This window comes from Ursus maritimus, unplaced genomic scaffold, assembly GCF_017311325.1.
Source record: "Ursus maritimus isolate PB19 unplaced genomic scaffold, ASM1731132v1 scaffold_24, whole genome shotgun sequence".
In the NCBI taxonomy this organism is placed as follows: domain Eukaryota; kingdom Metazoa; phylum Chordata; class Mammalia; order Carnivora; family Ursidae; genus Ursus; species Ursus maritimus.
The window spans coordinates 42951578-42974928 of NW_024424897.1; the positions used below are offsets into that span (position 1 = coordinate 42951578).

The 23351-nt window shown below is 52.6% G+C and overlaps 1 protein-coding gene and 1 non-coding gene across 4 annotated transcripts in view; one reads left to right on the forward strand and one right to left on the reverse strand.

Annotated features, from left to right (window-relative positions):
• Window positions 1-23351, reverse strand: part of TRARG1 (trafficking regulator of GLUT4 (SLC2A4) 1) — a 183540-nt gene that overhangs the window by 146842 nt on the left and 13347 nt on the right. The window contains exon 3 of one of the 3 annotated variants that reach the window (XM_008695314.2): window positions 309-614. The exons of the other annotated variants lie outside the window; for them this stretch is intronic. Coding sequence (XP_008693536.1) covers window positions 559-614 — 56 coding nt within the window. The 3' untranslated portion in view covers window positions 309-558. Of the gene's footprint in view, window positions 1-308; window positions 615-23351 lie in introns of those variants that run through there. 3 annotated transcript variants of the gene reach the window in all.
• LOC121105132 lies at window positions 8185-8287 on the forward strand. The gene has a single exon (XR_005837559.1). It is a non-coding gene; the product is annotated as a U6 spliceosomal RNA (small nuclear RNA).

A 23351-nucleotide genomic window follows, 5' to 3' on the forward strand; every position in this document is an offset into this window, starting at 1 on the left:
CCCCCCCCCCCAGCCCCATAGCTATCAGCCGCCCTTTGCCGAAGGATCGCTGCCTTGTGCCTTGTGAGCGGCAGGCTGCGGGGCTGTATTGTGCAGCCCGATCGGACGCTTGTAGGCCACGGGCAAAGTCACTAAACCGCCCTCGGTTCAGCTGCCCTTTTCTTTTTTTTTTTAAGATTTTATTTATTTATTAGAGAGAGCACAAGCAGGGGAGCAGAGGGAGAGGGAGAAGCAGGCTCCCCACCAAGCAAGGAGCCCGCCATGGGGCTCGATCCGAGAATCCTGGGATGATGACCTGAGCGGAAGCAGAAGCTTAACCCACTGAGCCACCCAGGCGCCCCTCGGTCAGTTTTCTCATCTGCAAAATGGACTCTAGCAACTTCACACAGTTGTAGAGATTGAATCAAGTAAAAGGTAACAATGGTACAAAATTCCTCAGAATGTTCTCAAGAAATAATGTGGGGGGCAGGGAGTTTTCCGTTAGACCGCACGTCCCTGGGGAGCCAGGGCAGTGTTCTGTTCCTTAATATCGTGTGCATGAACTGTATGCAGAAACTGTCACGCAACTCTTCTGCGTTCAGTTAAACCTGACTCAGAGCTCCATCCGCTGGGGCCTAGCAAACAAAGAAAAAAAAAAGAATCTTGGTCATGATTTGCCTCTGCGGTGTGCAAAGCTTCCAGTCTTTCAATGCCCAGAACGCTGCGGACAGGCACTCTGATCCACACTGAACCCCACTGATATGTTCACTATCTGAGCGCACATCGTTGTCCTTGAAGCCACCGGCCGCTTTGCCTCCATGTCACCTTTGGGCACAGGGATCTTTGCCAAAGATCTCCTGGGGCCGGGGTTCAGCCTCCCCGGTGCAGCCCAAACCACGGCCATTCCCTGAGCTGGGAGCGCTGTGAGGGCGGGGGACACTGGCAGTGGGCCGGCAGAGGCCCAGCTGATACAGGGGCCACCCCCGCTCCCAGTCGGCGGCATGCGCCCACAGCCCCCTCGGTCTGCCCACCTTCCGCCTTCCGCCCCCCTCCAGGATAGGACGCCCCTCTCTCAGACACAGACTGTAGAGGGGTCCTCTGTGGGGTTGGTGAGGTGAAGGAACGAGCTGCTGACTCCCGCAGGAGCTCCTCCCCTGGCAGTAACCTCAATACCGGGCGCAAGGTAGGCATTCAGTGCGGTTGAGGAAGTGGAGGAAGGAATTTAAAAACAACAACAAAAACCAAAAATGCCACAGAGTTTTAACGCTGATTTGCTGTGTGTCGAAGCTCAGGACCCACATCCCAGCTCTCAGCGGTCGTCCTGCGGGTGTCCTGTTGTCTCCATACAGCCCAGAAGCAGGGCCTCCCGGAGCACCCGTGGTCTGCCCACTCCTTAGGACTGGAGAGTACAGAGTCGGAACCCTCCCAGGCCCCTCCCGCGGGGGACATTTGGCAGTGTCTGGAGACATCTTTGGTTGTCACAGCTGTGGCGGTTTGTGCCCCTGCCCATGGCAAAGAATCACCCAGCCCCAAGCGCCAGGAACGCCAATGTTGAGAAACCCTGGCTCGACCTGAATTCGTGTTAAAGTTGACAGCATCCCTCCAGGGATGAAGATCACTCAAAGAGGCCCCCTAACCACCGATGCCTCCTCACCGCCCTTGACTGGCTCCAGCAGCTTATAGGACAGAGCTGGCACACGTGATCTTCACGGCCCCTCGTCCTCCTTTCCCTCCTGCTTCACCCCGTCCCTTCCTTAGCCCCGTGGCACACACGTTGTCACCGTCCCGGGTGACTTGATGTGCCAAGGGCTTTGTAAAGTTCCTCCTTTGGAATGGCCTCCTTTCCAAGCCCGCCAGTGAAACACGTCCTCCTTGTTTGAAAACCCTGCCTGTGGGAAGTCACTGCTTGATGGTATGGGGTTTCTTTTGGGGTGATGCACTGTTTCAGAACCACATAGAGGTAGTGGGAGCACAATGATGTGACTGTACTAATGCCATTGAACGCTGCACTTTGAAATGATCTGCACTGGGGGCGCCTGGGTGGCACAGCGGTTAAGCGTCTGCCTTCGGCTCAGGGCGTGATCCCGGCGTTATAGGATCGAGCCCCATATCAGGCTCCTCCGCCGGGAGCCTGCTTCTTCCTCTCCCACTCCCCCGGCTTGTGTTCCCTCTCTCGCTGGCTGTCTCTATCTCTGTCGAATGAATAAAGAAATAAAATCTTAAAAAAAAAAAAAAAAGATCTGCATTGGGACGCCTGGGTGGCTCAGTCTGTTAAGCATCTGCCTTTGGCTCAGGTCATGATCCCAGGGTCCTGCCTTGGGCTCTCTTCTCAGAGGTGAATCTGCTTCTCCCTCTCCCTCTGTGATCTCTCTCGCTTTTACTCTCTCTCAAATAAATACAATATCTTAAAAAAATAAAAAATAAAATAAAGTGATCTGTGTTGTGGGAATTTCACCTCAATTTTTTTAAAAAAGAAAAAAAAATCTATTCAAATGGCCTTTCCTCGGGGAAGACTTCTGACCTGCCCTTCCTCCGTGCCTCTTTTCCTTCACGCTCCCGCACGTTTATCAGCAAACATAGTAGGTGCTCGATAATTACTGAGGAAGAGAAAGAGAGGGAGAGGTAAGTGGAAGGATCCAGTTGCCATCGTAGTGGCCGTCGCGCTTGGAAGTGAATGTCAGCAGATGCTAGGCCGTCTTCAGGAGCGGCCACCTCCCCGTCTTACAGCAGCCCAGCCCTTCACTTTCCTTTCCCTGTGATCAGGCAGGCAGAGTAGGTGCCTGATTTCCCACAACTAGCTCAAGACGATCCATTGCCAAAGAGAGCTTCGTACCGAAGAGTAACTACAAGCCAGGACTGCACTACCAGCGCACAGGAGCGTGACCCCCAAGGAAATCCCACTTTGTGAATTCAGAGAGCTGCTCGCAGCCCCTTTAATCCATGGAGGGACTGTCCCCGCCATTTCAGAGCAGCCAGGACTTGAGCCAGTGAGAGAAATGGGGCAATTTATCAAAATCATAATATAAACGTGGACTAAGCAATTCCACTTCTAGGAATCAATCTTATAGGTGCAAAAAGATGTATAAATAGGGATGTTCATAGCAGCATTGATTGTAAAAGACTGTAAGTAGCCTAAATGTCCATCGGAGGGAAGATGGCTAAATCAATTATGTAAATCTATATCATGGAATACTCTTCAGCTGTTAAAAAGAAGGTAATTTACTATGTACTGAAACGGAGTGATCTCCAAGATGTGGTAAGTGGGGAAAATGATACGCATGAGTATGAATGTAGTGCAAGGTGCTCACTCACTTCTCTGTTGTTGGACATTTGGGTTGTTTCCAGTTTGGGACCGATTACAATGACCAATAAGCCTGCCGTGAACGCTCACGCACCTGTCTCTGTATGTGGAGGTGGCAGTCGAGAAGGACTCTTCATCTCTCGCTGTGTATGTGCATCTTATAACTGGTTACATTTTTTATAAAGGGAAGTAGGCTGCTTAGAAAAATGTCAGTATCGAAACCATGTTTTACAATGGGTGGATGGAGACTGTTCCGTTTAGCCAAGAGCACTTCGAAACTCCACACCGGTAGGAGATTGGAGCACTGGAGTGTTAATGGAACCATGAGCTTTTTACATCGCCTCATATTTAATCATTGTGGTGGCACACCAGTGGCAATGCTGCCGTCTGGGCCGGGACTCCTCGAAGACCCCATCACGCGGGGCTTGGTATTCATGTTTTTGGGGGGATTTTTAATTATAAAGATTTGATTTATTTATTTGAGAGAGAGAGAAAAAGAGTGTGAATGCACAAGCAGGGGGAGCGGCAGGCAGAGGGAGAAGCAGACTCCCCGCTGAGCAGGGAGCCCGATGCAGGACTCGATCCCAGGACCCTGAGATCATGACCTGAGCCAAAGGCAGACACTTAACTGACTGAGCCTCCCAGGCGCCCCTATTTGTATTTATGTTTAAGTGAATATTGCTCCACCTTGTTCATTTCCCCTCCTTCCCTGCAGAAGCTGGCCTATGGAAAGAAAGCCCAAGACTGGCTCTCCCACCTTGCTCGTGATCAAAGATTTGGTGAAGTTTCCATCCTACAACCTGCTTTCTGCTTCCAGCCCTGCTTCCCACCTAGGACATGACTTGGATTTGTAGGTGTTCTGATCCAAGGGAGGTGACTGCCTCGTCCAAGTTCATGTCCTTTTAAGAAAGCAGTGAATTAGTAAGAAATGTTTTATCTTCTAAGACCTCTTTGTGACTCTATCCTGGTCCTGCTCTTTGATCCAACCCACTAATTAGTTCATAAAAATTTCACATAAACTTAAGTTCATCTCCTAGGCTGGGCTGGCCTCTATCAGATTAATATTTAACTCAGAGGAAGCATGGACATTTGCCTTAAAGAAGTTCTTTATTGTAGGCAAGGATCTGCATTGTTGTCATTATTTGAATGTCATTGACATTTTATTTCAACCTAAAGCTCCCTGTATTCCTCTATTGAAAATGGGAAATTCTTATGGATCAATTCACTGGTTCAGTATCTAAGGGTTTTTGTATTACTTTTTTCCCAACAAAAGAAATGTGCATTTATTATGGAAATAAGGATCAAATAGAAGAATTTAAAGAAAATAAAAATTCCCTGCTTCACCAACATCCTATGATAACAGCTAACACTTGAAATGTTTTTCATTTTTGAAATCTATGAACACTTACGTGCATAGATTTTTTTTAAAGTTGGGATCATGTGGTACATATTGTCAGATTTTTTCACGGACTAGATCATACACAGCTTCCATATCAGTACTTTTTCATAAGCAGCATACTTTGCAGTGGCCACACTGAATTTCATTATGCAGACATATGCAGCTTCTCATTGTTTACTTATACAAATATAACTAACACCCTATTTTTTAAACTTTTTGTTTTATTTATTTATTTTTGAGAGAGAGAGCACAAGCGGGAGAGAGGGGCTGAGGGAAAGGAAGAGATGATTCCAAACAGTCTCCATACCCAGAGTGGAGCCCGACACGGGGCTTGATCCCACGACCCTGAGATCATGACCTGAGCTGAAATCAAGAGCCAGACGCTTAACTGACTGAACCACCCAGGCGCTCCACCAACACCCTATTTTTTTTAACTCTAGAGTGGTTTCCAGTTATTACCCCATTATAGGTAACTGAACAACACTTGATTTTTCTTCTTAAAAATCTTGAAAGAAGGAAACATTCTGCCAATTCTCAAGACATGTGCAGCCTCTTGGCCTCTTTCTGGGTGCGTGTGTGTTTGTTTTTTGAATTGGACCTAGTTGAGCGCTCCAATTCTCCATGAAGAATGTCTGGGCTATTTCTCGTGGATATAAACAAAAGGGATGCCAAGGAGGAGGATGCCAGAGTAGAGAGAGGAGCACTTGCCCTTTTAAAGTCAGCCGAGAATGGTTTTCAAGAAAGAAGGGCTTCGAAGAACTAAAGGACCTCCCCTGGAAGGTTTCATTTAAAACTCTAAGTCTCGGGGCACCTGGGTGGCTCAGTCAGTTGAGCATCCAGCTCTTGATTTGGGCCCAGGTCATGACCTCAGGGTGGTGGATTGAGCCCTGCTTTGGGCTCCACACTGAGCAGGGAGTCTGTTGGAGATTCTCTCTCTCGCTCTCCCTCTGCCCCTCCCCCTGTGTGCTCACTTTCTGTCTCAAATGAATAAAAAAGTCTTTTAAAAATAAATAAATAAGGGGCACCTGGGTGGCTCAGTCAATTAAGCGTCTGCCTTCAGCTCAGGTCATGATCTTGGGTCCTGGGATCGAGCCCCACATTGGGCTTCCTGCTCAGTGAGGAGTCTGCTTCTTTCTCTCTCTCTCTCCCTCTGCCCCTCCCTGTTGCTCGTTCTCTCTCTCTCAAATAAATAAACAAAATCTTTAAAAATAATAATAAAATAAAAATGAAAATAAATAAATAAAATTGTAGTCTCATGGTCACTGCCTGTTCTTTGGAACACTCACCCTCCTATTTGTTGGCTCGTTGCTATGACCGTTCTCAATCCTTGTTGCCTACTGGAACCACTTGGGAAAGAGGGGTTTTAACATATACATATGTCAGATCTACCCCAATTGTACTTACGGCGGAGCCCAGACATTGGAATTTTTTTTTTAAGCTCTCTAGATTATTTCTACTAGCAGCCAGGACTGAGAACTTCTGCTCTATGGCTTTTCACTCCTCTGGTGGGGCTTGAGTCGCTGCCCTTGGTGCTGAATCTCTTTAGGCCACAGGCTGCTCTCAGGGAGTCCCCACTTCCCACTTGCTCTGCCAAAGTCATAAGCAGCTGTTTCAGAAATGCTGATACACAGAGGAAACAGTATCCTAGCTCGCTCCTAGTGATTAGGGTGAAAAGATCAGCATTTCACAACAGCTGCATCCCCCTCCCTAGACAGTCAATTAGCCACAGAAACAGCAGACACTGCCTAAAGGAGCTCTTTCAGGGCTGAGATTTTAATACCCAGAAGCACATTAGTAGCTAAACAATACTGTAGTCACAGCAGGCAAAACCATCTTGCTGCGGGTCGCAGTATTTGATTCCTGGAGAAAGGGGGCCTCGCCTTAGAGCTGGAACTTGGTAGACCCTGGATAGATGGAGAAAAGGGAGGAGCATGCCTTGCATTCTGGAGACATTAGACCCAGAGTCAGAAGATGTGGGTTTGAATCTCTTCTCTACTTTTGTCTAGCAGCAGGACCTTGCAATTAATCCAGCTAATGGTCATTTCCTTCACTACAAAACAAGGATAAAGGTGGGCACCATAATTATGTCATAATTATGCACTAATCATCAGTTATGAGAGGTAACGTTCATAAGCATATCAACAAATCCAGGGGTGCAGGGCTGACCTGACAGAAGAGAGATTTTTGTGTTTGTACTAATGGCCAGAAAGCAGGCCTCTTATGCTTCTCCAGTCCCCGCTCTTGCTGATGTGGGGGAGGAGAGAATACTTGGGGGTGGCGGCTGGCAGCCATCTTCAACAATGGTAAGAGCAGCTAAGGGGGAGAAATGTGAGATCCATTCTGTGTGGTGGCAGGGGACAGACAGCTGGAGCCCAGCAGTCAGTGGTTTAACAAGCCCTCCAGGTGATTCTAACGCTCTTGCTCTGGAGCATTTCTTTGTATGAATACCCACATTCTGTGTAATAACAGTACTGTAGATGGAGAACTGTTAGTGTGGAACTCCTACAAAATGGGCTGCTCTGAGCATTCTTTTTTTTTTTTTTAAGATTGTATTTATTTATTTGACAGAGAGAGACAGCCAGTGAGAGAGGGAACACAAGCAGGGGGAGTGGGAGAGGAAGAAGCAGGCTCCTAGCGGAGGAGTCTGATATGGGGCTCAATCCCAGGACTCTGGGATCACGCCCTGAGCCGAAGGCAGATGCTTAACGACTGCGCCACCCAGGCGCCCCTGCTCTGAACATTCTTGAACATAGGTTTTGGGACGCATATGTACACTTTTCTGCTGGTTATGTATACCGAGGAGGAGGGTTGTTGGATTATAAGTTTACACGTATATTTAGAATACTTAGCCTTAGGATATACTGTCACAGTTTTCCAAAGTGATTGTACCAGTTTCCATTCCCACCAACAATGTATGAATATTCCAGTTCTTCCACAGCCTCACCAACACTTGGCGTTGTCAGTCTGAATTTGCGTAGAATCCGGCAACTCCACTTCTGGGTGTGTGCCCCAAAGAATTGAAATCAGGGTCTCTAAGAGTTATGTGTACACTGGTGTTCATAGCACTATTCACAATAAGCAAAAGGCGGAGGAAACCCAAGTATCTATTGATGGATGATGAATGGATCGACAAAATGTGTTATGTATGTCCGGTTTCAGCCCTAAAAAGGAAGGAAGTCCTAACACATGCAACAGCATGGCTGAACCTTGAGAACATTAGGCTGAGAGAAGTCATCGACAAAAAGACGAATACTGTATGATGCCACATATTATAGGAGGCACCTAGAGCAGTCAAACTCTTAGAGACAGAACATAGAATAGAAAATACTTGGTGGCCAGGGGACTCAAGGGGGTGGGGGCAACATGGAGTTAGTGTTTAATGGGTGCAGAGTTTTAGTTCTGCAAGATGAAAGGAGTTCTGGAGATGGACGGTGGTGGTGGCTGCAAGGATGTGAATGTATTTAACGGTACTTACTGAACGTACGTGTAAAAATAAGTGAGATGGGTGCTTGCTGTGGCAGCGTGTAGACTAAAATTGGCATAAGGGAAGATTGGCACGTCCCCCATGCAAGGATGACGTATAAATTCATGAAGCATTCCATTTTTTAGAATGAGTAAGATGGTCAATTTTATGTTACATGAATTTTACCACAATTAAGAATGAAGAATAAACACCGTGGGCTTAAAACTGAGGAGAGAGTCTCTGCTGTCAGGGTAGAAGCCAAAGATGTCATTTTCACTCTGCAGAGCTCCTGGCTGTGTGTAATCACAGTCATTTGGACATTTATACACCTTTGCGTTCTCATCTGTAAAATGGGAAAACTAATTCCTCTTTAAAAGAGCTTGTCACAGGGATCAAGTGAGATAGTATATGTGAAAGTAAGTGGTACATAGTAGATGTTCAGTAAATGTTAGTTGAATGTGATTTGTTATCTAAAATAGAGCTTCTGGGAGTGGAATGGAGGATCTCATGATTTGTCCCCAGGTAACTGGCATTAAGAAGGAGACTGAAGTTGTTTTTTTTAAGATTTTATTTATTTGTCAGAGAGAGAGAGAGCACAAGCAGGGGGGAGGCAGGCAGAGGGAGAAGCAGACTGCCTGCTGAGCAGGGAGCCCGATGCGGGACTCGATCCCAGGACCCTGAGATCATGACCTGAGCCGAAGGCAGATGCTTAACCGACTGAGCCACCCAGACGTCCCAGGAGACTGAAGGTTTTAGTGAAAGTGAAAATCTGCAGTTTGCTATTTAACTCGTCTGTGTGTTACCTGTTTACCCTCTACTAACCATCCGTAAAGGGGGTGACTTCTTCATGTCTGTTCTCTCCAAACACATGCCCGTGTCTCTACATGGAGGCTTTTCTTAATTTCTGCCTCATTGAATTCCTTCTTTGAAGTGGGAAAAGGCTCAAGGGAAGTGGTTTCTCTCCTGCAGGACCAAGTATCCTCCTGAGAATGAGCCTCCAGGGCTCAGCTTCCCCCAACCATACCCCCCACCTCCCCGCACCCCTGATCTGCCCTGGGGAGACTCCTCTGAGCAAGGGAAGCATCCTGGGGCAGAGGGCTCTCTGGACTACAGGTGCTGGGGCGTGCGTTTCTCAAGGAGGCCCCTTGGGCAGGCAGGACTTTGCCCTTGACGAGGTGGGCCAGTCAGAGCTACCACTGGGGCCAGAACTGGGCTGGAGAAAACTCTTAGGAACAGACTCCCCAGAAACTCCAAAAACATGAGCAGCAATCTGGAGTTGAAAACTGTAAGGCCTCTCATTACAACAATGGTTTGGCCTGTGAAGTTAAATCCATGCAAGGTCTCGTATTTTTGTTTCGTAAGGGCTGATGGGTAGGGTGACCAGGAAAAAGACTGACGGCCTCAGAGGTGGCAGCTGGGAAAGAGCCTTCACTGGATCTTAAACTACAGACTGTCGGGAGCCGTTGTGTTGCATCACTCTTGTGAGCCGTTGCTGGTGGGAGACAGTGGGGCAACTGTCGTCTCAAAAGCCGCCCTGAGATACGTTTTGGTTTGGAAAGAGCAAAGACGCAGAGAGGTGGGGAAATTTATTTTTAATTAGCAAGTGCAACTGACAGATTTCATTTGAAGTGGTGGGAGTATCATACAATTGGTGAACTATTACCCTCTCCTGTGGGTGATCACAACTGAGTGAAAACCTACACATTGCCATTCATTCATTCATTCATTCATTCATCAGATGTGCAATAAAGCACCTCCTATGTGCCCTGCCTTTTCCTGGGCCCTGGGTATTAACTGGGTACAAGACCGACTGAGGACAGACTTCTGGGCTTCTGTGCAACTCAACTTGTATACACTGTGTGCACACAGCCAACCAAACAAAAAGCTGGCAGCAAATGAAGAAGGAGAAGGAGAAGGAGAAGAAGAAGAAAGAAGAAGAAGAAGAAAGAGAAGGAGGAGGAGGAGGAGAAGATGAGGGGCACCTGGGTGGCTCAGTCGGTTAAGCGTCTGCCTCCAGCTCAGGTCATGATCCCAGGGTCCTGGGATCGAGCCCCACATCAGGCTCCTGCTTCTCCCTCTGCCTGCTGCTCCCCCTGCCCGTGCTCTCTCTCACACTCTTTCAAATAAATAAATAAAATCTTAAAAAAAAATAAAAGTAAAAAGATTTAAGATTGCGGTGGGGGAGAAATCGACAGTAAACAAGGAGACGAATAAATCAGTAAGATGAATTCAGAGGATGGTGAGTGCTGTACTGACGGTAAGCCTGCTGAATGTGAGAGTCAGCGACAAGAGTATGCAATTTCAGGACATTTCGGCCTTGTTCATTACACTTTTTGCATTTTCCAAGTCTGTCCCAATGAAGTTGTATTAATTTTGTAATCAGAATGAAATTAAGGAAGGAAGAAACCACTGCACACTCCCGAGAAGTCACGCAGAGAGAGAGAAGTCACAAGGGAGTCCGTACACACCCAGCAGGGAAGGGGGCTGGTGAGGGGTTTTTCCCTGTTTCCCCCCACCTTTTATGCTGTCGTCATTATAATGAAACCTGCTGCACAGGGAGCCGAAGTCGGTCTCCTCGGCGCCTGTTTAACCGACACAAGAGCAGCTCCCACGGGCCACGATCAAAACATGAGTTCATCGTGCTTGGTTCCTCTGGGAGGGGGAGCTGGCCCAACGTGGAACCGCGTGGCTCCCTCTCCAGGGAATGGCCTGAGACCCTAGAGGGAGCCTGGCCTGGGACTTCCCTCAGTTTCCCAAAGCCGCCACAGATAGATGGGTTTGGGGAGAGCTACGAGGTGGTTCAAGGGGGCATAAGGAAACCACAAGGGCCCATCCAGGTTGAATCCCATGACATGGACTTTCCAGAGCCCAAGTTGTCCTTTGTGTGGACATCTTGCTATGGCCACAGGCCCTCTGAAAGCTTGGCAAATAGACAAGGGCCTCTGACCTCAGCAGGGGAAGAAGGAGGTGCTGTATGTATCTGCCTCCAGCTGGACCAGTGGGAGGGCAGGGCTCCGGCAAAGGGAAACTGGGGCAGGGGCTGAGAGAAGATTCGAGACGAGCGCCAGACCGAAGCATCCAGTTCTAGGGCGAGGGCCAAGAACAAGAATTGAATCCGAAGCAAAGGTCGGAAGAAGTAAAGCCTGGGGAGGTCCCCCGAGGCCATGCCCAGACCAAGGGAGGGAGGTTTTCTGGAGATCGGCCCAGTCAGTCCAAGGAGAGAGAGAGAACGTCTCTGGGCTTCCAGCCCCTCTGAAAATAGCCACCCCATCCCACCCGTGTTGTGCTATTTTGTGTGTCCTTTCAGTCAGGTGAGGCTGGCGTGCGTGAGGGGGCAGTTTTGCGGGCAGTTGCTGGGGGGTTGCTACTTAATCCCTGTGGGACGCAGCTCCAGCGCCAAGAGCCCGGAGCTGAGCCCTTTACTATCGAGCAACTTGCTGTGTATCGAAAACAAATTCCTTTCTGGAAGCCTGGAAGAAAAACGCTCAGGTATTCACATTGATTGCTTCAGCTAATGGATTATGGGGAAGATTGTTTCCTCTCTCCCACATTCCTATTTTAAAAAATTAAATTATAGATGGCGAGAGTAATACAAAATAAGTGCTTGTTGTACGAGTCTGAGGATACGAAGGCTGTGGATGAAAAACTGGGAGCCCGCCTCTCTCCCCTCCCCGGGGGTGCCTGCTGATTTCAGTTCGGGGTGTATAACTTGTATCGTGTTTATGTTTAAAAAAATGTTAAAGAGTGAAGATTGCACGGGCCAGGCAACACCAAGTTCTCGTGGAGGAGGGTTGCTGACAGCGTGGTGCCTGACAGGCCCCTGGGACGCTGGTCCTCGGGCCACACACACTCCTGCTCGCTGCGTTCCTGGAAGGGTCCCAGGAAGACCAGGTCTCCTCTCACCCGGAAACCTCAGCCTCTGACAGGCAACTGTGCACAAGGGGATCCCTGTTAAAATGTCCTTGAGGAATGTAGAATTCAAAGCAAATTAAGACATGCATAGAAGAAAATTCTCCATCCAGGGAAAACAAGTGGAGGAACTTTGGAGACGTGGGAGGAAACTGAGGCAAGAATGTGGGCTGATCAACCCCCAGCCACCCACCTCTCCAGCTCCTGACTTCTGCCACCCACTTTGCCCCCACAGGCAAATGCGATGGGAGAAAGAGGCTTCTGGCTGCCAGGCCTCGTGGCCTGGGGGGGGCCGGGAGCCATGCAACCTTGCTGAGCCATGCCCAGCAATGGGAGAAAAGATAAGCAAATAAATAAATGATGGCTTATACATATTACACAGCTACTAAAGAGGATGTTACAAAGAGTCTTCAATAACACAGGGAAATGTTCAGCTCTGCAAATGTAAAGTAGGTTTGCAAGAAAATGCTCCTCAAAGAAAGGGCTTGGCAGTGCATTAATTTTAGGAACTACTGCATCTCTAGCCTCTCCTGGGGAGATTCCTGTTGCAGGTCGGCATAATCAAGGCTGTGAGAGGTCCCCCAGTCAAGCGCCTGTACTTAGTCTTATTTAATTCAGTGTTTTCCTGATCTATTTGACGATAGAACCCTTTTCTGTCGACCCCTTTCCCAGCCATGGGATCAAGGTCTGTCACCCTGCCTGCCTCGTTGTCTCCCTACTGGGCGGTCATTGTGTCTCCAGCAGATGGTTGGCTCCCCACACCTCCCTGGAGGCCCCAGGAGCTCCTTGACACACAGAGGTTGCATTTCCTTCCTCCCCCTCACCTCCTGTTCCCACCCCACGTCCTGGCACGTGGGAGTTTGCGGTAACACCTTTTGGAATTAGAGTCCATGTTTATTTCCAATACAGAAACTGATCATCTGACTTTCCCTTCCTTCTTCTTTAACAGGTGTTTATGATGGGTTTTATCATCATAGAATGAGCAATCAAGACACCCCTCCGCTGTCACTGATTTACCTATAATAAGGATTAATCGCCCAGTAACCGGCCTTCCCGACATTGCTATATCATGAACCCAGCGCTTTCCCACCTAGACCTTGGCCCATGCCAAAAGAAAAAGCTAGTCTCTGCCACAGAAACTGATATATTGAGTGGGTTTAGAGCAGGGGTGGGCAGACTACCACCCATGGGGCAATTCCAGTCCACTGCATGTTTTTGTAAATAAAGTTTTATTGGAACCCGGCCATACTCATTCATTTCTGGTTTATCTATGGCTCCTTTAGGGTTACTCTCTGGCCCCTTACAGAAAGAGTTTGCCAATCTCCAATTTAGAGGATTTCTCAATACGTTTTATTTATGATTCACATTGGGTGATAAGGAAAGAAAAGTGTCGAGTCTGACGGTATGTCGCAAATACTGTTTCAAAGCAAGAAAGAAGCTTGTACTTTTCAGCAATTACTAACTGCCAGCTAGCTGCACATACTAGTAGTAGTAATAATAATGATGCTGGTTTTCATGTTGTTCGTCTTAGCTCTTCGTCTTAGCACCCTCGGGGAGACGAACGCAGTCGAGCAATGAGAAGGGAGCATCTGCTTCCGATCTGGCCCTTGAAGAGCAGATAGTCAGTGAGAAGTCAGGCCTTGCTACTGGAGAGACGGTGTAGTTAGGGACAGGCTCCACTTAAGACAGAAGCAAGAAACAACAAACGTCTGCAAGGATGGGGTCCTGGATGCAGGCAGCAGCTGCCAGGCCTCCTGTGATCGGTCTGGTCCTCCCCACCTGTCCGCTCTCACCCCGCGCAGGCTGTCCAACAGCCTGATGGCCTCTGCGGCACAGACCACGCCCCTCCAGACCTCTGGGTCTTTGCTCAGGCTGTTCCCTAGGACGTCCTTCCTCACTTTCTCTTCCTCCCATGCCAACGCTCAGCTCAGCCCAGACTTTAGCTCCGTGGGGAGCCCTCTGCCCCTCCTCAGCGCTGCTGGGGCTCCCTCTGCTTAGCCCCATCTTCACACAGCCCGGACTCTGTCTACTTTGTCTCTCTGCCTTCCCAGGCTGAGAGCCGCTTGTGAGCAGAGATCACGCCCGCTCTGCTCCTGTTCGGCCGCTCACGCAGCTAGGAAAGGGCTTCAACAAGCGCATTTGTGGCCGAGTATTGGAAATATTAGCCACATTTTCTCCCTGTTCTTGTATTTCTTCAAATCATCATTTCCTCCACTCATTCACATTCTTTACCAGAAGGTAGGAAAACCCCAGGAAAAAGCAGGAAGCAAAAGGAGCCCCAGTTCTTGGCTTTTGAGTTTCAAAAGCCGGGTCTTTTGAAAGAACTAGGGGCTTAAGAAATAGATTTGGAAGAATAAATGTCAGTTGAGTCAGAGCAGGGCTCTTACCCCAAGAATCTCTGGTCAGAAGGGAAGTGACAAAGGCGGGGAGGGGCCCTGTTTGCCCATTTCCCCCAGGCTGAGCTCCGTGGTGGTGGTGGTGAGCGGGACACACAGCGCAGCTCTCGGGTGGGTTTATCAGATGCAAGAACAGAGCGGCTCTGAGCGTCTTCCTCTGCTTCGGCAGGTGGAAGGAGAACAGGGCCCCAGAGAAGACAAACCCTGCCAGTGCATGTGGGCAGGCAGGACCAGGGGCAGCCTTCTGTAGCCCACAGAACAAATGTGGCAGGAAACCCGGGTTGCTGCCCAGTGTCCATTCTCACTTCCTTCCTTACAGAACCTTGATTTTCCTTGGGGCAGCAGCATAGCCTGTTAGAAGACCGGGTTTCCAGCCTCCCTTGCAGCTGGGGGTAGCCATGTGACACAACTGTGGTCAAAGAATGTAAAGCAGAAGTCACTAGATGGGACTTGCAGGAAAGCTCCTAAAAAGGAGCCCACCCAGACTTCTTTGGCCCTTTTCACCCTCCCCCTTTCCTTCTCGAGAGCGGGAATGGCCGGAGCCGTGGCAGCCATCCTGTGGCCATGCAGCAGATGGAGTGCTGGAATGCGTAAGGACAAAAGCCCCAGGCTGGGATAGCGAAGGGAGAAGACTGCAGGCACCTGGATGATGACCCCATGGGGGCACTGCTCCTCCCCGGGCTGCCTACGTCTGGACTTCTTGTTAAATGAGAAAAAAGAACCCTATCTTGTGTACACTGGTGTTCGGAGGGCCTTGGCCAAAAACATGTCTTAATGGATTCAGTGAGGAGACAATGGGGCCAACCGTGGGCATAGGAGACGGCGGAGGAGCAGAGGAGCGAGAACGGAGACTGAAGAGGGGAGGGTTAATTCCGCGGCCATCTGCAGGGCCCAGACTTGCCACCCCGGCCCCAACACCTCAGCCTGTTGTAATCTCCAGGGAAAGGGGAAAGACATCTGAACGGACCAAGCTGAAGTTTCTGCCACCAGGCTGCACGGGGGCAAAGGAGAAATGAAGCTTCCTGCACACCTGAGGTTGGCCTGAGATTATACACTGTACGTTACCCTTCGTAAGTATGTGTTAAATGGAGACAGGGGCCAGAACCGAGCCTGAGATCCGCACTGTCAGGGATGAGCTTGTGGACTCCAAACCCTGCAGTCCCGCTGCTCTTCCCAAGCAGCTTTGGGGCCCCTGGGACTGTCGCTCAGAAAAGTTTGGTCCGAGAGGGAAAATCCCTGGAGGAATCCTGAATAATTCCTGTGACGTCCCCCCCGCCACACACACACCTCCTGCCCCACACCCCTGAGGCTCGGACTGCACCCCGCCCCAAGCAGGCTTCTTCCTCATCACTCACCCCTTCCCAGCTGCTGCCCTCAGCCCTGCGCCAGGACCTGGAGAGCAACGAAAGAGCCACCATTTATCATAAATGGCATCAACATCAATAAGGGCTCCTGTTCACGGGGCAGGATGACGACATTAGGATCCAGCTCATCAGAGCGTGGAAGGGCTCAGCATGTGAGCTCAGGCCCGGTGACTCTAGCGTCCCAGGGGAGGAGCCAGCAGCACGGGCAGGAGTGCTCACCTGGCTCCTGGGGCGGCAGGCAGCTCTGCACCAGTTAGGCGGGGTTCAGAGCCACCCCAAACCTGCAGGGCCTTTCCTGGGCCCACCCGTGGGCAGGAGGAGAAACTTGAGATTCAGCAGGGCCCCGCGGGAAGCCCATTCAGCAAAGAGGAGTAAGCCCTGAGCTCCGCGAGGTGGGAGGAGCCTGGCTGCCTCCAATTTGCAGTCTTCAGGGCTTCCTTCCCCGGATGGATGAATTATTCATGTCCACGGCCAGGCAGCCCATCAATAATGCAGGAGGCAGAAGCCCTGGCAGGGCCCAGCTTCCCGCTGACCGGCTCTGCCCCGGGCTCCAGGGATGGACGCTCCACAGCCCTCCCGATACACGGGTCGGTGTGGGCAGACCCTCTGTGGGCAAGTCTCCAAAATCCGTTGCTGAAACCCAGCTGTCCTCAGGGCTCCAGGCCGGGAGCTGGGCTGCAGACATACCCAGGAAGGGGACCTTTTTACAATTTCCATACCTCCTCTGCCTTGAGGGGCCCATGTGTCCCTCAGCACAAAGGAACCCCTTGTACGGACCCAGCCCTGGGAACAGGAATTCCTGTCGCAGGATGAGGGTGCAAGAGACACCCCCCACCTTCCTCTAGGGCCCAGGCTGGCGGGTAGAGAATCAGGAGAGCCAGAGAGTTCATTCTGGTTGCGAGTAGAAGTTTTCATCCAAGCTGTATCTTTAAGTCACCTGTTTGACTTTCTCAGTCCCCAGCAGGTTCCAGCAGGTCCACAATGGAAGGGGGGCCAGAGGCTGGGGAACTTTCATGCTTCCTTGGGAATGGTGCTTTGGGGCACACCCACCATGATGACCCTCTGACTTCCTCACACACACACACACACAGACACACGCACGCACGCGCGTGCCCCCAGCACACAGGCCACCTCCTCCAAAAAACGGCCGCAGCCTCACTGGCAATCACTCTGGGAAGAAGGGTGCAGACGTCTGCTGCTGTGAATTGCCGAACTTAGCTGGGGTTTCTCTCTGTCCTTCCCTTTGTTTCTCAGTCTTGCCTAGATGTTCTGTTTGTTACAACAGATCCTTGTAGTAAGAAAGAAAGGAAAATGGTTGCTACTTTTGGAAGGGAGATACAAGACTGGAGAAGGTACAGCTAAGGTGAAACTAGCCGGCTCCCCTTCAGGCGTCCAGACCGGAGCTTCCCCAACCTTACCGTGCAAATGAACCACGGGGTGGGGGGTCGGGGGGGATCTTGTCAAAGGTAGATGTCCTTGTTCAAGGTCAGGGTGTGTTTCTGCCTTTTTGCCAGCTCCTGCTGATGGCCGATGGAATGGTCCGCGACCGCACTCCGAGTAGCAGCGCTCTGGGGTCTATCCCAGTGGCTCCCAACCTCAGAAGAGCATTAGGATGACCACTGGAAAGCTTTAAAAATCCAGATGCTCCGGCCACAGCCCGGACCATTTGAACCAGGTTCTCTGAGGGTGGCAGCCAGGCATCAGCATCTCCCGAAGCCCCCAGGGGATTCCACTGTGCACCAGGACTGAGAAGCCCGCTCTAGACTAGCTCGGCTCACTCTTTACTTGAGGAGACAGGCCCAGAGAGAGGCCAGGGGCCTGCCCACAATGACACAGACAGTGAGGCAAAGGACTGGGGCCTGAGCCAGAGAGCTTTCCGGGGCACAAGGGGTTGTCTCCTATCGTGTGTTGGGGAGTGGGGGGGAGGCAGGTAGGGCTGGGATTGGAGGACAGCGGGGATTCAAGAGTCAGGACAGGGGCCGAGAACCACCCAGACTCCTGGACGCTCTCCAGGCTGGGGCCAGGCTGTGCTCCCCACATGGATCGAGCCCTCACATTTCACCAAGGAGGGCCATCGGGCCTGTGGGTGTGCTGAGCAGATTATCACCCCCTTTACAGATGGGGGTTGAGGTTCAGAGAGGCCAGACCCCTGGTCCCAGGGCACAGCCATCCGTCCTGTGAGGCCTCCTCCATCGTGGAAGCTCTAGCCTTCCCCTTGCTGATCGTAAGACACGTGTACCCGCTTCCCGTTCAAAATTTCTAGAATTGGGTTGTGTCTGACAAACAATGCTTTCGGGCCTCTAAGCCAGGCACTAAGGGGTGTGATTGTGACTGGCAGAGCCCACGCGTAGGAAGTGTCCGTTCACCTGAGTCTTATTGAGTTGGTAGCCTTACAATGGTGGCATTTCATCTTCATCCGGATCCGCGGGTGGTGCTTTAACTGTCTTTGGAAAGATCATGAGAGGCTCCTGGCAGAGGCCACCTTCCTGCTCTTGGCTCCCCTGACCTCTGTCCCAGGTTGCCCTTCCTGCTGCCCTCAGGGCACATTCTCTTACCCTCCCCCAGCAACGAACTCTCTCCTTCCTTCCAGAACTTTCCCTCAGGAAAGGTCACATGGTTCAGAAAGCCTGTCCTTCTCATCTTTGTGTCCTCAGGGCCCTGTGCAAGGCCTGGTGTGTAGCTGGTGCTTCATGAAGAGACTGGTTTTAGGCAGCAGGTATGAGCACTGGAAGCTGAGTGGGGTAGAAAGGCCCGCAGTGACCAACAGGTCCATGAAGCGACCCACCTCGAAATGGCCATAGGCCCTCACTGACCAAGTACAACCAGGCACAGTTCCTAAGATTACCAAAAAGGAGAACATTCCCCACGTTCCCCTGCTCCCTCACGCTGCCCTGTAACTGTGGCCCCTTCACCACCACCTCGTCCCAGCGTCTCTCCCTCACTGTCCTGCCCGCTGCTCCCTCGCGGTGTGTTCCGTAAACGTCCATGTCCTGTGTCCTGCCTCGGGTGAATCCTTTCACCGCCTGCACCGCCAGCCCCCATCCCCACATTTCGTGGCCCCCCCATCCGATCAGAGCTCCCCACACTTAGTACAAGTTTGTGGAAGGACAGAGGGAGGGGGCCCAGCCCAGCATCCTTCGGGGACCTCCCTCCGACTCCCAGGCTGCTTCCTTCTTGGCTCTCCCAGTGATCACCCCTGCAGCACCTCCACACGGCCGCGGTCTGAGCTGTGTCTCCCGCAAGTGCCTACGTTGAAATCCTCCCGCTCAAGCTGATGGTATTAGGAGGTAGAGCCTTTGGGAGGTGCCTAGGTCAAGAGGGTTCTGGGATTAGCGCCCTTATTTATAAAAGAAACCCCAGAGGGGGAGGGGTGTCACGCTGCCCACACTCACCTCCCCGCTTGGCCTGCCCTCCTGCAGCCTGGGAAGTGGATCCCCCGCCCCCGCAACTTGCCTTCCTTCCAAAGGGCTTTCCTCTCTGGGTAGCAAAGCATAGCGGCAAGAAGCCAACCTTGGGGTCAGCCCAAGGATAGGGTTGTTCAACACTTATTCAGTACCTCCTGTGTGCCAGGCGCAGTGGGACCTGGGACAAGTCCCTGAACATCTCTGAGCCTCCGTTTACCAGTCTGACCCCGGGGCTAACACTAGTGGCCCCTGAGGATGGGAGATGCCAGCATGTGCCGGGCTGTGAGCACATGTCGGTTCCACTCTCTTCTTTCCGTTCCCGAGGTCTTTGTTCAGATGCAGAAAGGACCGCCGAGGGAAGGTGGGACTGGCATTCCTCACTGGAGAAACTGAGGCCCGGGGAGGACAAACTTGCTCAGGGGAACACCTCGAGTGTGCCCAGGCTTCCCATTTCCCAGCTCCCAGCCCTGACCCCGGAACCGGAGCCAACAAGCTGAGTGCATTCCCCTGCCCCCTATTGTTGGGGACCCCTCGACCCCAGCAGCACAAAGACGCAGGCCCACAGTGCATGTGCACTTTCGCTTTATTTCTTTCCATGCTGAGCAATACACAGGAGCCGACGGGAGAGTGTGGTGCCGGGTGGGAGCAGGGGTAGTTCTTACTGCTTCCCCTGGGACGCGGGACAGGCTGTGTCAGCGTCCCAAGCTGGGGGACTCTGGGTTCAGGCAGCCAGCGGCGGGACCCATGATGGAGCTGGGAGCAGGGGGTGAGGCCTCGGAGTGCCAGGCTGCCAGTGGGGGGAGACGGCAGGGGAGTCAGGGGACCCTCCCTCCCAGTCGGATCTCTGCAGGGTTCCTGGTCCTCAGGCTTGTGCTCCTCCCGCCAGAGGGGTCAGGCTCCTTCCAAAACCCTCGGAGCCTCTGAGCTCCGTCCTTGGTACAACTAGATGTTTCCCAAGTTGTCCTCGCCTACGTGGAAGGATGTCCCAGCTGTCCTGTGGCTGTCTGCCAGTGGCTTCTCTCTTTCTCTGCTGTGCTGGGCTTTGAGTGTGAAACAGCGTGAGTCTGTGCGGGTGTGACGCGGGAGCCCGGGAAGGTTTGCACGTGCGTGCCAGTCAGTGCGCACAGAGGCCACAGAGAGAGCCCCACCTTGGCCATCGTTTTCCCCACAACCGGCTGGTTACTTTCTCTCTTCTCCCTGGGGTGCTGCAGCTGGGGCCCCCAGGGCCTGCCAGGAGACACCAGCTCATGAGCCACCAGTTCCATAGACCTCGTGACTCACCTCCTGGCCTGACCTGACTTTGCAAGTGACACAAATCCTCTGGGCTCACTCCCTCCCTCCCCGAACAGAGGCATCTCTATTGTGGCCTCAAAGGTCCTGTAAAGCAAAGCCAGCCCCTCCTTTAGGGTCTGGAGAGGTTGGAGTATGCTCCCCAGATGGGCAACTGACGCAGGAATGCCGGCCCCAGAGGGATCGACCCAGGGACCCTGGGCCCTTCACCCCTCCCCCGCCACGAAGGCCCTCCTAGAAGGTTCAGAGCTGCACTTGGGACTCCTCCTGGTAGACAGAGCCTCTGTGCTAACGGACTCCCTCCCAGGAGTCTCTGAGGAGCGTCAGGGAGACAGGCAGGGGCCCTGAGAGAAGGCACCAGGGCCCTGAATGGGTGCCGGGGAAGCAGTCTTTGCCAGCCTGGGACTAGTCTGGCTACAGCTGGGAACATGCCGTCCCATCAAGGGCAGTAACCCCGGCTGCTGGGCAGGGTCTCCCAGGGTGGGAAAGCCTGGAGGGTCTGGGAGCTGAAGCCAGAGAGGTAGGTGGGCACAGGAGAGGCCCCCGTGGGCAGAGCCTGTGCCAGCAGAAGTTTGGGGAGAATCCCAGGGCCAGAAACCAGGTAGGAGGTCAAAGGACCCTGTTCAGTCCTTTTATGCGTCCCATTAGGTCCTGAGAGAGAGGCCATAGGGTCGCCCCCTGCCTCTGGGCATGGGAGTATATTCCCAAGCCCAGGGCTTCCCACTCTCCCAAACACAACAATAAACCTTCGGAAAAACCCTCTAGCTCACTCCCCTGCTAAGAACCCAGGAGCTCATGGGAAGTTCTCCCCCCAGAGGTGGTCCCAAAGCCCCCTCCGGGGAAAGCCTTTGTGGCCTGTGGATGGCCAGGGGCACAGGGTAAGGCACGGAGTATCAGGTGCTGCTAGGCTGGGAGCCGGAGCCCAAGCCCCACCTGAGCCACTCTGTTCGGGGCCCCGAGTGTGCAGCCTAGACCACGAGGGGGGCTATGGCAGGAGGCGACCTCAGCTCCTCCTCACTGGCTGAGCAGGGCTGGGGTCAGGCCCTAGGCGACAGCACAAGGAGGGAGGGAGCAAGAGGCAGACTGGGCCATCCTGGGAGACACGCTGAGACCAGAGTTCTCAGCAGAGATGCTCCTGATCCTGTCCTCACCAGCATTCCCCTGCCATGCACGTGGCTCTCCCTCTCCAGACAGCTGCTCATCTTGGGTGCCCAAGGGGGGCCCAGGGCAGGCGCTGAGCGGCAGCTGGGCCCCTGAGCTGGGATCGCAGCAAGCATGTGGCACAAGGCATGCAAACAGTTTTTTTACACCACCCCCCCCCAAGAAAAATACAAAAGAGAAGGTCCCACGTCCTGGCTCCCGGTGCTCAGACAGGCAGGGAGTGTGCTGCTTCTCTCTGGCCATGGTTCTCCTTGTCTCTGTCTCGTCTGCAGGGCTGGCTCTTCCTCAAACAGGCGGTGTGTGCCGCGTGGCGGATCCCGGGAGGGGCGGGGGGGGGGGGGGAGATGAGCAGCCAGCCGGTGCACATGGAGCCCAAACACCAGCCGTGTCCACGAGATTAAACCCTGTTATTTGTTCTTCGCACTTTTCACATCTGAAGTGGGCTGGCAGTGGGGAGACCTGGGGGCTTGGCTCCAAGTCCGGGCTTTGGGAGCACAGGGATGTCACCGTCCTGTCCTCCGGCAGGAGGGGGGGCGTGCGAGTGTGGAGGCCTCCGGCTGGCCAGGGCCGCCCCCGCCAGCGCAGCGCCCTGGTCCGTTTTATTTCTTCTGCACTGTAAAGAGAAGAGCGGTCATGGCCAAATAGAGCTCAGAACGGGCCTTCAAGCCCTTGTTGGGAAGGTCTGGGGTTTTGTTTCCGGGCGGGGCACGGCACCGGGGTCGTCCGATTGGGGTCTCTTGGTGGAAATGAACTCCCACCTGAGACAAGACTGCAGCCCTGACCAGGGGTTCACAGCGCCAAGTGACCCCAAACATAGAACCATCGAGGCCTGAATTTTTTAAACAATTCCCGTTGCCAGTTTGAGTTCAGTAGTGGTCATTTGCCATTGAAAAAGTCACGAGCATGACAGGTGGCGGGAGGACAGAGGAGACTGAGGCACAGAGGGCGCTCCCGAGCTGATGCCTGTGCTGTGTCCCTGCCCGCACGCACCTGCCTGGCCGCAGACCCACAGAGAGCTCGGAACGTGCTTTCGTTTCAGACACTCGGACAATGGAGGACGTGGATTTTACACCCAGGCAGGCTGATTACAAACCTGAACTCTTCTTCTGAGTCCCCGGCTTTCTGCCCCGGGTTGAAGCCCCGCGTTCTAGACCAGTGCCTCCTGTAAGGACTGGGCCGGGAATGTTCGTTGAAATGCAGATTCGGATTCAGTGGGTCTGGGCAAGGGCCTGAGACTCTGCATTTCTGACACATTCCCGCTGTCAGCAGCCACGGCTGCTGGTCCACGCAGCGCGTCTGGAGTAGCAAAGTCTTCAGGGGAAAAGCTTAGACTGACCCCCGCAACAGGCAGAGATGTCTGGGGGCTTCGCAAGGCAGGTGCGTGAAGGGAGGCGAACGGACAACGCTGCCCTGCAGAGCCCAGACCCTCAGAGCTACGCCGGCCCGTTGAGCCCCTGAGAGTCACCCCTGCAGATGGGGCCCCTGCTTGGTTAACTTCCCTGGGCCAACGCTGCGGGCTCACGAGTGCTACCGCCAGACTCCCACCACCTGCATTGTTTCTGTCTGGCTGTGCGGGCCCCCTCGACAGGAGCGCTTGCAGGACGGGCCCGCCGTTCACCAGGCGGCATCACAACCATGATCTTGGGGGACGCTCGCAAGGCTCAGCCAGACACGACCCTGGCCCA